The sequence below is a fragment of the Delphinus delphis genome, chromosome 16 (assembly GCF_949987515.2).
Source record: "Delphinus delphis chromosome 16, mDelDel1.2, whole genome shotgun sequence".
NCBI lineage: Eukaryota > Metazoa > Chordata > Mammalia > Artiodactyla > Delphinidae > Delphinus > Delphinus delphis.
This window is the reverse complement of record NC_082698.1, coordinates 41,437,895-41,452,539: the sequence shown is the minus strand read 5'-3', so window position 1 is coordinate 41,452,539 and position 14,645 is coordinate 41,437,895. Positions and strand designations below refer to the sequence as shown.

At 35.5% G+C, this 14,645-nt stretch overlaps 1 protein-coding gene across 17 annotated transcripts in view; it reads left to right on the top strand.

Annotated features, from left to right (window-relative positions):
- The window catches only part of PCDH15 (protocadherin related 15), a 724,552-nt gene that overhangs the window by 121,354 nt on the left and 588,553 nt on the right, over positions 1 to 14,645 (top strand). For 11 of the 17 annotated variants that reach the window (XM_060034587.1, XM_060034586.1, XM_060034585.1 and 8 more), the window contains exon 2: positions 9,783 to 9,848. The exons of 3 other annotated variants lie outside the window; for them this stretch is intronic. In XM_060034587.1, coding sequence (XP_059890570.1) covers positions 9,783 to 9,848 — 66 coding nt within the window. Of the gene's footprint in view, positions 1 to 9,252; positions 9,268 to 9,782; positions 9,849 to 14,645 lie in introns of all 17 variants that reach the window. 3 more of the 17 variants (XM_060034589.1, XM_060034584.1, XM_060034577.1) reach the window with 1 other exon arrangement.

Here is a 14,645-nt window from a genome sequence, read left to right as displayed (position 1 = left end):
AACTAACACACCATTGTAAAGCAATTATAGTCCAATTAAGATATTAAAAAAGAGTAATTAGAAAATAAATTAGCTTTCAGAAATATGAATGTAAATTCTTTAACTGCTTTTCAAAAAGTATTTTTTTTGTATAATTTTGTTTTCCTCATTGACATAAATCTTTATCCCTTTCTTTTTCCTTTATATGTTAATTGTAAAACATAAAGACAAATTAGATAATATGGTTAAAAAAGCCAATGCAAAAAGCCTTTTAGGAAGATTTTTAGAGTAACAGAAAGCAAGATCTTGCAAAGAGCTTTTAGGAGTACAAAATCCACTTTACATTAGATTACCAAAGCAGATTTTTAATTTTTATTTTAGTTATAAGCATTCCTGTGATAATTTTAGAAAGATCTTTTGCTTGATTCAGCTATAACTATGTATTCTTAGCAATCTGTGGCCATATAATTAAATGTATTGCTGCTATTCCAGTACATTAAATGCACAACAAAAATGCTAACATATATGAAGCCTATTTTGTTCTGCTAATAAAATATGGTTTTCCTTTGACTGTTGAAGAATTTAAGAAACTACTACTTAATTAAAAATATGTACAAGTCACTGCTTTTAAAATGTAGAGATATACAAATTTTGTATGTGATTAGCTCATTTGTTTAGAATTTACCTAACAATAACTTATAAAGCACTTCCATATGCCAATCACTATTCCATACAATAATTTCAGTTTTACAACTAATGCAACTGAGCTACAGAGAGTTTAAGTCACTTTCAAAGATCTTAAAAGCTAACGAGTGCTAAAATGTGGCTAGTACTGAACCTAGACAGTCTGTTTCCCAAGGCTATGTCCATAACCACAATACCATGCTGCTGCTTCTGATGTCAGCGGTGACATAAATACCTTGGACCAAGAACTATTTCATCCATGTCAAATTCCTTAAACGTAGTTATGATCCTGTGACAGAAGTTTATATGAGTAAGGAAAAACTCGCTATCAATGGAAAGAAAACTCAAAGAGCTTCTAACTCATGCAGTGTGAATTAAGTAAGAACATTACACTTGGGTACAAATACTAACATATTTGACAATGCATTACATGAAATTATAAAATAATGAATTATAGTAATATTCCCAGTGAACAAAAATAGTTTTAAAAGTATTACTTGAGGGCTTCCCTGGTGGCGCAGTGGTTGAGAGTCCCCTGCCGATGCAGGGGACACGGGTTTGTGCCCCGGTCCAGGAAGATCCCACATGCCGCGGAGCGGCTGGGCCCGTGAGCCATGGCCGCTGAGCCTGTGCGTCCGGAGCCTGTGCTCCGCAATGGGAGAGGCCACAACAGTGAGAAGCCCGCGTACCGCAAAAAAAAAAAAAAGTATTACTTGATCTTCTGATCAGACTTCTGACAATTCAGTTCCTTTTCTGCCTTCTTCCTGCAGCCCTTTACTTATCTTTCTATTACTTAGATCCATTAATTTCTTAAGAATGAGAATGGGTTTCTCTCACCAAATGCCAACCATGTAAAAATCTTAAATCTTATTGTTGTTGATAGACCAATTAGAATATGAAATAAATAGTAACTTCTGAAAAAAATGTAGAGATTGAGGGAGCCATGGCCTCTATGTAAATCGTCCTAATGAAAGCAGTGACATAGAACAATAACCATTAATGACTTCAGTGGGCATTACTAGACCATATTGTTGGAACATCGTAATCAAATTATACAATCCAATTAATGATGACACTAAGGCATCATAAAATACACCTTCCTTCATCCATGGTAATATCTGAAATCTATTAATGCTAATATCTTATTCTTGAATTGAAAATGACTTACTTGTAATGTCCTTTAGCTTACTCAGTTCATTTTGCTTTTTCAGTTATGGTCTATTTGTTGACTTCAGTTTTACAACTTATAGTTCTATTGATCTTATAAATATCAAGGTCAAACTCCTTTTCTTTTGAATGAGAGAGTCAAAATGTAAAATAAGAGTTTTTGTATTAAGATTTCACTCCTGTGTGTATTTTCCTGGAAATGAATATTCCAAAGATCAACAGAAAAATATAAGAATAGTCTCTCTGCTACTGCTTGTGACAAGCAAATTGAAAATAAGATGTTTGTGCAGCCAGAAATTTTGAGAGCGCAGTACTCCTTTGAATGAGAGGCCAAATTGCTTTGAACTAAGTGACTGATCCAGAGGGAGACGGAGAGGGGAGAGAAAATGTGTGTGTGTGTGTGTGTGTGTGTGTGTGTGTGTGTGTGTGTGTGTGTGTAGGAAAATGAAAGCTTCTAGATAAGAAACACCAGATGACTTTGAATATCCAAAGTGATAATAGAGGAATGTTGAAAAGAGTAGAGTTTTCAGAGTATCTGTGACTCTTTCATGATCTTTCTGCTTGATCATTTGGACACCAATGCATTTCCAGACTATTATGGGACCAGTGGGTCATTGTGAGCACATTATTTTCTAAAATGGTCTTGCAATCCTTATTGGAGGACTCATGGAGTTCGAGGATTCTATTTGCCTCTAGTAAAGTCAGTCCAGGATAGTGGTTCTAGGTTGATATCTGGAACAAGAATTCCAATTTTTCTGTCCATACAGACCATCAGTAACATGTCATGTGGCTGCTTTTATTCTTAATGAGAATGCACTTCACAACCACATATGTAATAAGATCAGCCCTCACTGAAAATTTAGGGAAATCCAAGGGATTCTCTGCCACCTTTTGGTCAAAGGGAAAAAATTAGGAACGATTTTCCAAATACCTTCCTTAAAATAATCATACTGTACAAATTAAGGTGCATCTATTCTGCCTGTACATTTTGCCATGCAAAATGAAGTTATCATAGATTATCTCATTTATACTTGTAATAAATCTATGAAGTAGTTATACTTACTATTACACCTATTTACCTAAACTGAGGTATAAGAAGTTAATAATCTACTTAATTTACACAGCTATTAAAAGCCAAGGTTAGGATGTAAAACTTGGTTTTCTGACTCTAAAGCGCATGTTCTTAAGCTCTATGCTGTACTAGGAATCAATTCCTTTAACACTTTAAACACTCCCCAAAAGATTTGAAATGATGAATAATAATGATTTAATTGGTTATTTGTTTTATTGCTTTACCATGGCGGAAGATGTTCCCTAGTTCAACAAATATATTGAATGAGTATATTATGTCAAATACTCTGCTAAGTGCTAGAATAATTCACTGATACTCATAGGGAGCTGGTAAGGAAATGGCCGAGTAAAAGTTCTAAAAGACTGACACAGAAGTATTTGTGATCTTTGATATCATGAGAGCTTTGATATCTGAGGTTTTTGAGTTTTATTTCTTTAAGATGCAATTTGATAAAACCATGAAGGAACTTGGAATGCATCCTTGCCATTAATAGGATATTGGAGTAAGTTTGCTCCGTAATAGTTCTTCAGTTCAGTCAACTGGATGATCAGAGTGTAGAATTCTAATAGAAATTATAGATAATTGGAAACAAGTGAAAAATTTCTCCTTCTCTTTTCATTACTCCTCTTTATAATTCTGAGCTCTCTATGATCTTTCATAACTAATCCCTCAAAATCCTGAATTCCTACAAAACTGTCTCTTTCTTTACTTAAATAGTAGCTTTTTCCTCATAGGGAAGGAAAAATTTTTCTTCTACATTTCTAGGTTCTTGACTGAGAGCTCCCTGTAATAGAACTATTAACAGGGGAAAAACAAATTTAATTATGTACAAAAATATGAGACTCAAACACAACCAGGCAATTGAGGCTTAAATACCATCCTGAGCTAAGGAAAGGGATAAGTGGTCTGAGACTTCAAAGGGAAAGAGAGAGTTCACAGGAAGATGAGAAAAGGAAATGTTCAGTAAACAAATGTTTGCCCTGTATGCAGATACTTCTCTCAAATGAAAAAATTATCTCTAGTAATAGCTCTCTTCCTGGTACAGGCCCCCTTTCTAAATTCTTTTAGGCTGTTAAAAAGGAGGAGGAAAAAAAAAGGCTTTTGCTGAGTCTGCTGGGTCTTTATTGCCTTCAGCTCCACATGCCAAAGTGACATATTTTCAGGTGGCATGTGGTGCTACCCTTCGCATTTCTGCTGAGGTCGTATCAGTGGTCCTGTGTTTTAATAACTAATTTGTTACACATTCTTTCCCCATTATTTTTATATGAAAATGACATTTCAAACGTTAAAAAGAAAAAAGATTAAGTTATAGAGGACTTTTTAAAAATTGTTGCAAATTTGGTCAAGGCTCTTCATTTTTGCATTCAAGAAATAGTTGCTGACACCTATGTGGCAGGAACTTTGCCCTGGGAACACAACTCTGAGGAACAGAAACAAGATCTAGATTATCACTGCGTTTTCTGTCAGTGAGGAGTCAGATATTCATAACTTGATATTAGAAGGCAGAATTAACTGAGTATATATCAGGGAACCTGGGGATTGGAAATGATTTCTTTGGAAAAGCGAAGCACAGGTTAAAATCTAAAGAATATATAAGTGAATAATGGGTTGAGTGTGAAGATTAGAAATAAGAAATAATGCAATCTGGAAAGATCTTTAGGTATCTCAGGACAAAAGATAGCATGATTAAAGAAAAGAAAAACCTGTCTGGAATGCAGAGAGCAAGTGAGAACATGGAAATAAATGAGACTGGAGAGGAAGGAGAAGGCGGTATCATGCAGGACTTTGTAGGCCATATATTTTGGTTTTCATTCCAAAATCATACTATAGAGTTGTAGACCATGAAAGTTTTGTTTTAACATAAAAGCAATGGTACATCATTAACTGGTAAGCATGTTTTAATTTGTAAAAGATCACTGTGGTTAAAGATAGAAAATTAAAAGAGTTAATTGCCTGTAGGGTCCACAGTTAGGAAAACCTGTTAGACTAGGTAAGAGATTGGATTAGTGTAGTGACATCAGATTGAAAGCTGTAGGTGGATATAAGAAGTTTTTCTGTAGTAATGAAAGTCAAGATTTATTGAGGGATTCAACATAGAAAAGCAAGGGTGATGGGCAGGCTCAAAGGTGACCCCCTGGTGTCTGGTTTATGCAACTTGGCACAAAATTGTGCTATTCACTGAAATAGTACATACTGGAAGAGGCCAGGTATGGTCTGGGGGTAGCAACTAGAATCCATTTTGGAGTGTTACATTTAAGGCACCTTTGAAATTGCAAGTACAGATGTTTGTCTGAGCAGCAGGACCCAGACTCAGAGGAGAGGTCTAGGCAGGAAATATGCTAGTCATTGGACATATTTATGGCAATTGCCATGTTAATATAAGAAAAAAGCCAATATATTTGAAATTTTATTAAAAAGACATTGTTTGGGGCTTCCCTGGTGGCGCAGTGCTTAAGAGTCCGCCTGCCAGTGCAGGGGACACGGGTTCCAGCCCTGGTCTGGGAAGATCCCACAGGCTGTGGAGCAACTAAGCCCATGCGCCATAACTACTGAGCCTGCGCTCTAGAGCCCACAAGGCACAACTACTGAGCCCACATGCCACAACTACTGAAGCCCACGTGCCTAGAGCCTGAGCTCCGAAACAAGCGAAGTCACCACAATGAGAAGTCCACACACTGCAACGAAGAGTAGCCCCCACTCGCTGCAACTAGAGAAACCCCGTGCATAGCAACGAAGAACAAAAGCAGCCAAAAATAAATAAATAAAATAATTCTTTAAAAAAAGACATTGTTTGAACTTAAATGGAAGTTTTGAGAATAGGCTAAGGTGGAAATAGGGTCTACCTGGCTGTTCTCTCTTCCTAGTAAGGAATGGACAATTCTGGATATTCCCTTTGTAGAGTAACATGATCTTAAGCTTCAGGTCATAATAAGAACAGCATATCACAGGTTCATTTCATTTGAAACCAGTCCTTCCATATCTTGCTAATACATTTTTAGGTTTTAAATCTGACTTGTTGCATGAAATTTAAAAATACACAGAAAAAATATACGGCTTATTTTTAGCTTGATGACAAATTTGTGGAAATAAATCACACTGGGCATTCAGCTGTTTGTATTCATATCCTGCACTTTACAACAAATTGGATATGGGAATCAGGTAGGGGCCTGAGTGGTTAGGAGTCTGAGGCAGGAAAAACAATGAATTTGTGATTTAACCTGGACAGTCAAGGGTGAAATTAAATAGATTACAGAAGTTTGTTTCCAAGGCACAGGCATCATCAGCTAACCTGTCTTTCCTTGGCAGACAGATTATCCATAGACCGTAGAGAGCAGGATCACCCAGCCCCCAAATTGCTTTCTAGTTTTCACTTTGATCTCTATTTGCATATTTAGCATACATAATACATCCTGCTTACTCCATCCAAAATTACTTTTTTTCAAGACAGTTCTGAATATACTTGTCATTAAAAATATTTTTGTGCATTTCAAAACTAATTATACTCTCATGAACGCATCATTCCAAAGCAAACACTTAGCCTTTTGTGAACACTGTTATTAATAGATTACTTTTATGTATCTGACTAACCTCTCTTCATTAGTGTTTGGGTCAAAATTATTTAATCATTTTTGTTTTGATTCAGAATAAAGAAAGTTTATTGGTTGGGCATGAAAAATATCTTATTGTGGGGTTTTGGAAGCTGCTAAAAGAATAAAGCTGAGTGAAACTCATCTAAAGGGGTCTGACTGGGAGGAACTGTAGCTGCACCTATATTCCTGGGCTGTTTCTGTCGGCCAGGACATAATGAGAACAGTGGCTTCTGAGCAGCACTCATGGAGGGATATTCAATGAGAGACTGCAGCTGGGCTGACTGCAGTTCAGAAAAATTCAACAAGCATTCTTTCAGGATCAACTCTAGTCTGATTCTGAGGTTACTTAGATATATAAGTGTGACACAGACTTGGTCTGAAGGAGCTTTTATGAGAAGAAAATACTAATATATTTTTTATGAAGTAATTTTTCCAGTGGAATACAGTGTATATTGAAGGAATGCAGAGAAGAGGCATTTAATCTAGACAACAAGATTTTCTAGAAGATGTGATGCCTTGCCAGGTTCTTGAAAGAGAAATAGAAGTTAACCAGGGGTAGAAGATGAGGAAGGGCCTTTTGGCAGATGGCACAGCAAACATAAATTTGGTTTGTTATGGCTAAAGAATGAACTGAGAATGGGAAGGGTAAGGGAGGGAGGGAGGGCTGGAATATGGGGAGTCGTACTTGACTTAGATGTGTAGAAAAATCTACCCATAAATGTAATAGTAACCAAATGGTGAGAGGTTTTTGTACATGTATGCCTAGCTTTCTCCTTCTTTCCTTTCCCTTTATCCTGCCTGCCTATAAAGTTATTGATTAAATATCTATCCCTCTATCAATATTCACATGCAGATTCACCACACTTTTTCTCTACTTTGCAGCTATGAGGATCTTAACTAAGGCAGTGACCTCATATATAAATATTATATATATATATATATATATATATATATATATTATATGGAGGGAAGGAGGGAGGGAGAGAGAAAGAGAAGGAGAGTGAGGAGAGAGAAAATAGTATTGAAAGGTAACTACTCTTTGAAATACAAACAGAAGGCATGTTGGTAATCCAAGAATTGCATCTTGTAAGAACTGGTCATGTTTCCTTCATTCTTTCCACAGATTGCCTCTGCCTTCTTGTGTATCCCATTTCCACTCCCAGCAGGCATTCTCTGTATTTTAACTGTTTGTGTTGTTAATGAATTTATTAAAGAATTGACTCACATAGACCACACTGTGCCATACCTATGTGGTTGTTTATGAGTCTTTCTTTTATCTGATCACTCAGATCCATGAAGAAAGAAGTTGTTGGTTTTTAATTCCCATGTTCAGCACGTAGTAAGTTATCTACAAATTTGACTGAATAATTTTTGAATGCATAGATGAATAAAAAACTAGATGAACAAAGTATTATGAGAACATGGAAGTAAAAGATAAATTCTGACTGGGGAAATAGACAAGTTTTCATGGAATAGGTGAAATCTAGTTCTACCAAGAGAAGCAGAGACTTGCCAGGCAGGAGTAGAGGCAGAAATGAATTTAGGTGACAAAACTTCCTTAATAATGCAAGATACATTCTAGCAAGAGTAAGGGCTCTGGTGTGACTTAAGGGCACAGTGCTTAATTCTAAGTAAACAATGTTAAGACCATGACATCCTTTGAATGATATTCGAAGACAATTTTCTTCACTCCAAAGGAAACTTAAGTTCTTTGTGCAGAGAAGTACCATTATTTTACCTTTGATTTGGGTGCATAAAATAATTCTCGTGAAGTTAATAAATGAATGCAGAATGAGAACAAAGCTTCTAGGAGAATCAGCGAGGAAACCACTGCAAGAGTAGAGGTGACAAATAGTGAGGAGCTGTGCTATGTCAGGGGGTATAGGAAGGAGAGAATGAAGTGTAATGAGATATTTTAGATCTAAAAATGCTGTGACCTGAAACTCCATGAATACTGACCAGGATGAAGAGAGAAAAACTGGAGATTTCTGATATTTTAAGCTTCATATGGGAGAGCACATATCTTACAATATAGAACAATGCTCTCCAAAGCCTTTTTTATTCATGCCCATGTACATAATAGCAGAATTTTAATAGATAAATAGTAAACCTTGAAATCATCTTCCAAATAGCACACGTACTTGGATGGCTTTAAGCCAATTTATGTTGCAGTCACAGGACAGTGCCATGTACATTTAACTGTGTGACACAGCCCCATCAGGCTGACCGAGTACCTCCTGGGAGAGTGCTTGATGTCTCAGAAGTGTACTTTTGACATCTTCCAGGCAAAACTTTCACATTTTAATTATCATGGATGTTATAGCTCATGGTACTATTTATGTTCATTATCATGAGATACTTCGGTATTAGCATTGTTTGAAATAACAAATTAATCACTACTGATTGACAGGCACTATTCTTAAGGTTTGTTCAACACAGGGATAATAGACAATTCATAAGTAATTTTATTTACCTTTTCATAGGACACATCGGTGTACTGTATGTTATGTTCGAGTTGATCTATAATTTTTAAGATGTTAATGACATACATTATCGAGTAAACTTGTTACTACTGTTAGAATTACAAAAATCTAAGGATTTTATATACTTCATTTCCAGAAATCATTAGGTGATGTATCTGTTATTGTATAATGCTATTTATGTCTTTAAATCCTCGCTAAATATATACATGTATTCTTTCTTCCTTTCTTTCATTTTTCTGATCTGCTCCCATTGATGACTCTATACTTTTGACTCCAGACTGGCAATATGAGGGTAAGATGACAAAAATAAAATCTCAAACAACCTCATGAACATTGCTTGTCTGTCTTTGTTTTATTCTCTTTAGAACATTATTAAAGATCTATTCACTCTTTTTAATTAGACCCTTTATTACAATTAAAGTCCAATTATGTTTGTTTCTGTTGTGATGCTTTAATTACAATTTATCCTTGTTAATCATCCCTTTATGTTGTTTTTATGGGTTAAATTACCATCCCGTTATCTCTGTCCTGAAGGACCTCTGCTCTCCAGTGGTCTCTGCTGGTGTTTTCCAGTAAGAATTGAACAGTTTCATGGTATACAAAGTGTCTTTGTTACGATGTGGTAAGGAATCTATATAGCTCTTACGAGAATTTTTTTAAAATAAAAAACTGTTAAAAGAAATGATGCATATTAATTTGATTGCAGGATTTTTCTTTCTAAATATCAATATACATCTCAATGAATTTACTCTCAGGGTGAATGCTCCTGCAGTAGCTACTTCTTACTTTGTCTTGTTTTCTCTTTAGATTGCAAACTAGCTAGGGGGGGACCACCAGCCACCATAGTTGCCATTGATGAAGAGAGTCGGAATGGTGAGTAAGCTATGTGTTTTAAAAGTGACTTAATCTAAGAGGGATTTCTCATTTCAAGCCTAGATTTGATATGTGTGGAAGTACTAAATGAAAGCTTCAAAGCAAATCCACTGACAGTTCCTCTTTAATTTCTTCCCTGTGTGAGTTTAAATTAGGACACTAACTGGAAATACTTTATTTGGATTACATTATGAGAGACTTAACGAATAGAAGTGCTTAGTTTTGATTGCAGAGAAGTCATCTGATTCACAATCAGTCTAAGAATGCATCTAGATACCGGCTAGAACTTTTCTTTGTCAATAGGTAGAGTTGACTATCACACATACTGTTACCTAGTGTATTTCTCCAAAAGAAATGGACCACAGGGTAAGCTCTGCACTGCTAATTTAAATTTGCTACAATCTGGTAAGGATTAAGATCCATAATCTATTAGACATGGTGATTTAAGAATAGTTACTAGGGGGACTTCCCTGGTGGACCAGTGGTTAAGACTTTGCCTTCCAATGCAGGGGGTGTGGGTTTGATCCCTGGTCACAGAGCTAAGATCCCACATGCCTCGTGGCCAAAAAAACCCAAAAAACATAAAACAGAAGCAATATTGTAAGAAATTCAATAAGGACTTTTAAAATGGTCCACATCAAAAAATTAAAATCTTAAAAAAAGAATAGTTACTAGGAAAACAAAGTGCTTGGGAACAGAAAACTGACAAAAGGTGCAGAGCAGAGGAGGAAATCTGAATTTTCACTCAGTCTATCTGCCATAATTAACAACTTATTCCTAATTTATATTACAATCTTCAAAAATTTAATTTTCCTTTACAAAAAATTAGCACTTTTGTTCCCCAACACTCTCCTAGTCTCTAAACTTTACAGATATTTAGAGATTCTCCTCCTCTATTAGGTAACAGTAAAGTGGAAATCCCTTGAGTCTTGCTTTCTATTTCAAACTATTCTAAATATGAGAATGTTCTGTGGCTCATTTTGTCTACTAATTCTGTAAAAGACTTTCCACTGGGTTTGATTTGTACTTTCTGTCTAGGCTCAACACTGTTTTTCCAGATTGATGTCTTTTTAAAAAAGAATGTCAAGTGGTTTATTGGAAAGTGACTTTTCCCGGAAATTCAACCTACGTGTATTTTGAAAATTTCTATAGTACACATAATACCTGTGTTGGTTCACTTTATTATGTATCAGTATTTATTATGCTTTACTAGAAACATTTCTTTTACTTCTTAGAAAAATTGGCATAAATTTTATTCTTGAACATCTTTCACTTCCTTTGGAATCAGCCAAAAATGTCCATAACACTGCTGGCCTTTGCTTAAACAAATTTAAGTGTCTATACTAAATTATAGAAATATTATAAAAATTACACAGGTTTGTTTATTTTTAAAAAGTCCCTATTGAGCTTGAAAGTATATGAAGATAATGAGTTATTAGGATGCATTTAAATAAATTAGAAATAAGTCCTATATGTATCTGCAGAAAAGAAAAAATATATATATATAAATACTATACCAGAAAAATTTCATCTCACATGTAAGATTATGGCTTATCGTTAACTACTTTCCTGTCAACAAATTTGTTTTCTAAATGTCCTACAATAAAAAGTTTGCTTTTTAACCAGAGACAAAAAAATAAATGTGATAGAAAACCAATCTATATTTTCTCATTGTTCACCTATTCCCTTGAACATATAAGCTGAGCTGAACTAAAGCATTTAATTTTACTAAATAGTTGTTTTAACCTGTAATTCTATACAGAGCTTATTTTGCCAACCAGATAATTATAGCCACAGTAATGATATTTTACCTTTCCTTGTGTTGATGAGATCCCACTTTTTAAAGGAGCTCAGGAAGTCTACAAAGATGTTGTCATAGCAGTTCTGCATGATGGCATGTAGTGAAAGTTCAATATTTATATTTTAGAAGAAGGTGGCATGATGTAGTTGCTGTGCTCTTTAATTGGCATATTTTGTAGAAACTGCCAACTACTCAGAATGCTGCCAAAGTTATTTGAGTGTCAACATAAGGAGTATAAACACCAATCTAGAGATTAAAGGTTTGACATTTCTCTTTCACATTAAATTTCTAAAAATATGGTGATCAAATGAACCTCTGCCAGATATTACAATGTAGTGTGCAATCATTCTTGCCTTGAAAGTCTAAAGGAAACAATCCATGAAAGTGTTTTCATATTTTTCTTTAGGCAATCTAAGAAACTTCCCAATAGGACAGTTAATTCTAGTTTGGCTCTTAAACTCTTGGTTTCTTTTTTCTTGCATCTTTTTAATTGGTAGTAACAAAACATGTGGGTATCCTATTTTACCAGAAAAATAAGCACCTATTTGTAAATGTTCTGGGGCTTCTTAAAAGTAAGGCACAGCAAATCCTTTATTAAGCCAAACTAGTAAGTTTGGGTGTCAACTTGCTTTGGCTTACTTTATTGATGTCTACAGCTGAACAATCTCCATTGCCAAATACATCCTCTACTATACTACTATAGTATAGCTTTTAAATACCTCGGGTATTATTTTTTAACTCGGGTATTTTAAAATATATACTTAATTTTCTTATATAAGTCACTAAGGTACATTCATAGAACGTCCGTTATTTGTCACATGCATCTGCATATTTCAAGATTTTTATACTCTGTGGGATGGAAATATTTCCTTTTTATGAATATATATGCTAAATTAATTTGCACATCAGTATAAGTTTTAAAGAATTAAAAATTTAACAGGTAGAGATCCATAAACTTCTTTCTCACCCTGGGACCTGTTAGATTGTTCCTCTCCTTGGTCCTTGTCCTCAGTAGTATATTGATAACAGATTCATTATATCACCCTCGATCTGAACCAGGAGTTTATTTTCATCACAACTACCAGAAAATCAAGCTTATGTGGTAAGAACACAAAATCAACCCATTAAGAGAATCACATTGGTTCCTGACCACCACCAGAAAGCTCTAGAACTAGTATGTAGAAAATGTTTAATGAGTATTTGCATTTAGAGAGGAGAATGTGTACCAAGAAACACTTAGATTATTTTAATATATCTAAAATTTTTTGCCAGAAAAGCTTATGTATACGCAAAAACCTGCACATGAACATTTATAGCAGCTTAATTCATAATTGCCCAAACTTGGAAGCAAGCAAGATGTCTTTAGTAAGTGAATAGATAAGTAAACTATGTACATCCAGATAAATACAGACTAAAAACAAATGAGCTCTCAAGCCATGAAAAGACACGGAGGAGACTTAGGTGCCTTTTACTAAGTGAAAGAAGCCAAGCCGAAGGAAACATGTACTGTACGATTTCAACTATGACATTCCGGAAAAGATAAAAATATGGGAAAAATTAAAATATCAGTAGTTTCCAGGGGTGAGTGGGGGGAAGACAGGCAGAGCAAAGAGGATTTTTAGGGCAGTGAAAACACTCTGCATGATATTCTAAGGATGGATATATGTCATAATACATTTGTCCAAACCAATAGAATGTACAACACCAAAAGGAAACCTAAGGTAAACTGTGGACTTCAGCTGATTATGATGTGTCAATGTAGGTTCATCCTTGGTTAAAAAAAAAAATGTACCATTCTAGTGAATGATGTTGATAATGGGGAAGGCTATGCATGTCGGAGGGAAGGGGCCCAAGGGGTATATAGGAAAACTCTATCTCCCTCTCCTTTTCACTGTGAACTTAAAACACTGCTCTAAAAAAACTAAGTTTTAAAAAAATATTTCTGGAAATACATTTTTAGATTCACTGGAAATACATTTTTAGATTCACTGGACTCAGAGCTGCCTAATGGCATTGAGTCCCTACTGGAAGGAGTGAGGTCAGGAACGGTTACACTGGAACTATTTAAAGCTTGCCTCTGGGTGCCTGCCAAGTCAGGGCCCTGGCTGCTTTACAACAACTACGGAATGGCATTCAAAAAGACTTTGGAACAACTGGTTCAGACTAATTCTGAGAAACTGGGTAAATACATAGGCAGTGCTGAGTCAAGGGGACAAGAAAATGATTTGAAGTCATGGTTTGAACGTAACACCATAATTGTACAAAAATAAACAGGCTCAGAGGCAAAAGGATATCACTATGTAGGTGAGAGATTGGGAGGCTCATCCTAAATGTTCTTTATGGATTTCCAGTTAAGATATTGTGGGCTCACAGCAAATTTGAAAAATGAAAGATGACGGAGTGTCTTCACATTATGAAAGGAGATGCCAACAGAGGATGCCACAGCTGATTCAATGAGAATGTGTCCTGGTCAGCGCACATGGCAGAACCAGGTGTGAACTGGGTTGAGTATTACAGACCCTCCTGTACTTCTAGGAAGGTAGAGGAGGTTATAGAAAGGAACAATGAATTCAGTTGGTCACTTCTGTGGGGTTTCTCTGGCCCAAGCATGGAGCTAGGGGAGTGAAGGGAAGTTGATTCTTCATTAGAAACAATTATGTTGTTGAGGGGCATTTGCAAGTTGCTCGTCATCATCCTTTTCCTTCCGTTGTCAAAAATCACTAAGCTTGGGAGAGTAGAAGATTAAAGTTCTATGTTGATGTTCTTCTTTCCTTATAATTGCCAATTACATATCTTAGATTTATAGCAAGGGAGTTCGCCAAACTCTGCCTTACACACCTCCAAAGGGTTGCAAGTAGAGTTTCACATACTCCTAGTAAAATAGGACTTGCACTCATGGAAAGAAAAGTCTTAAATAACCAATGTTTCTGTATGAATATTCCCAACGTTTAAACAAAGTGTAAAAAAAAAAGTATAATGTGGTTTTTTTGGTTTTT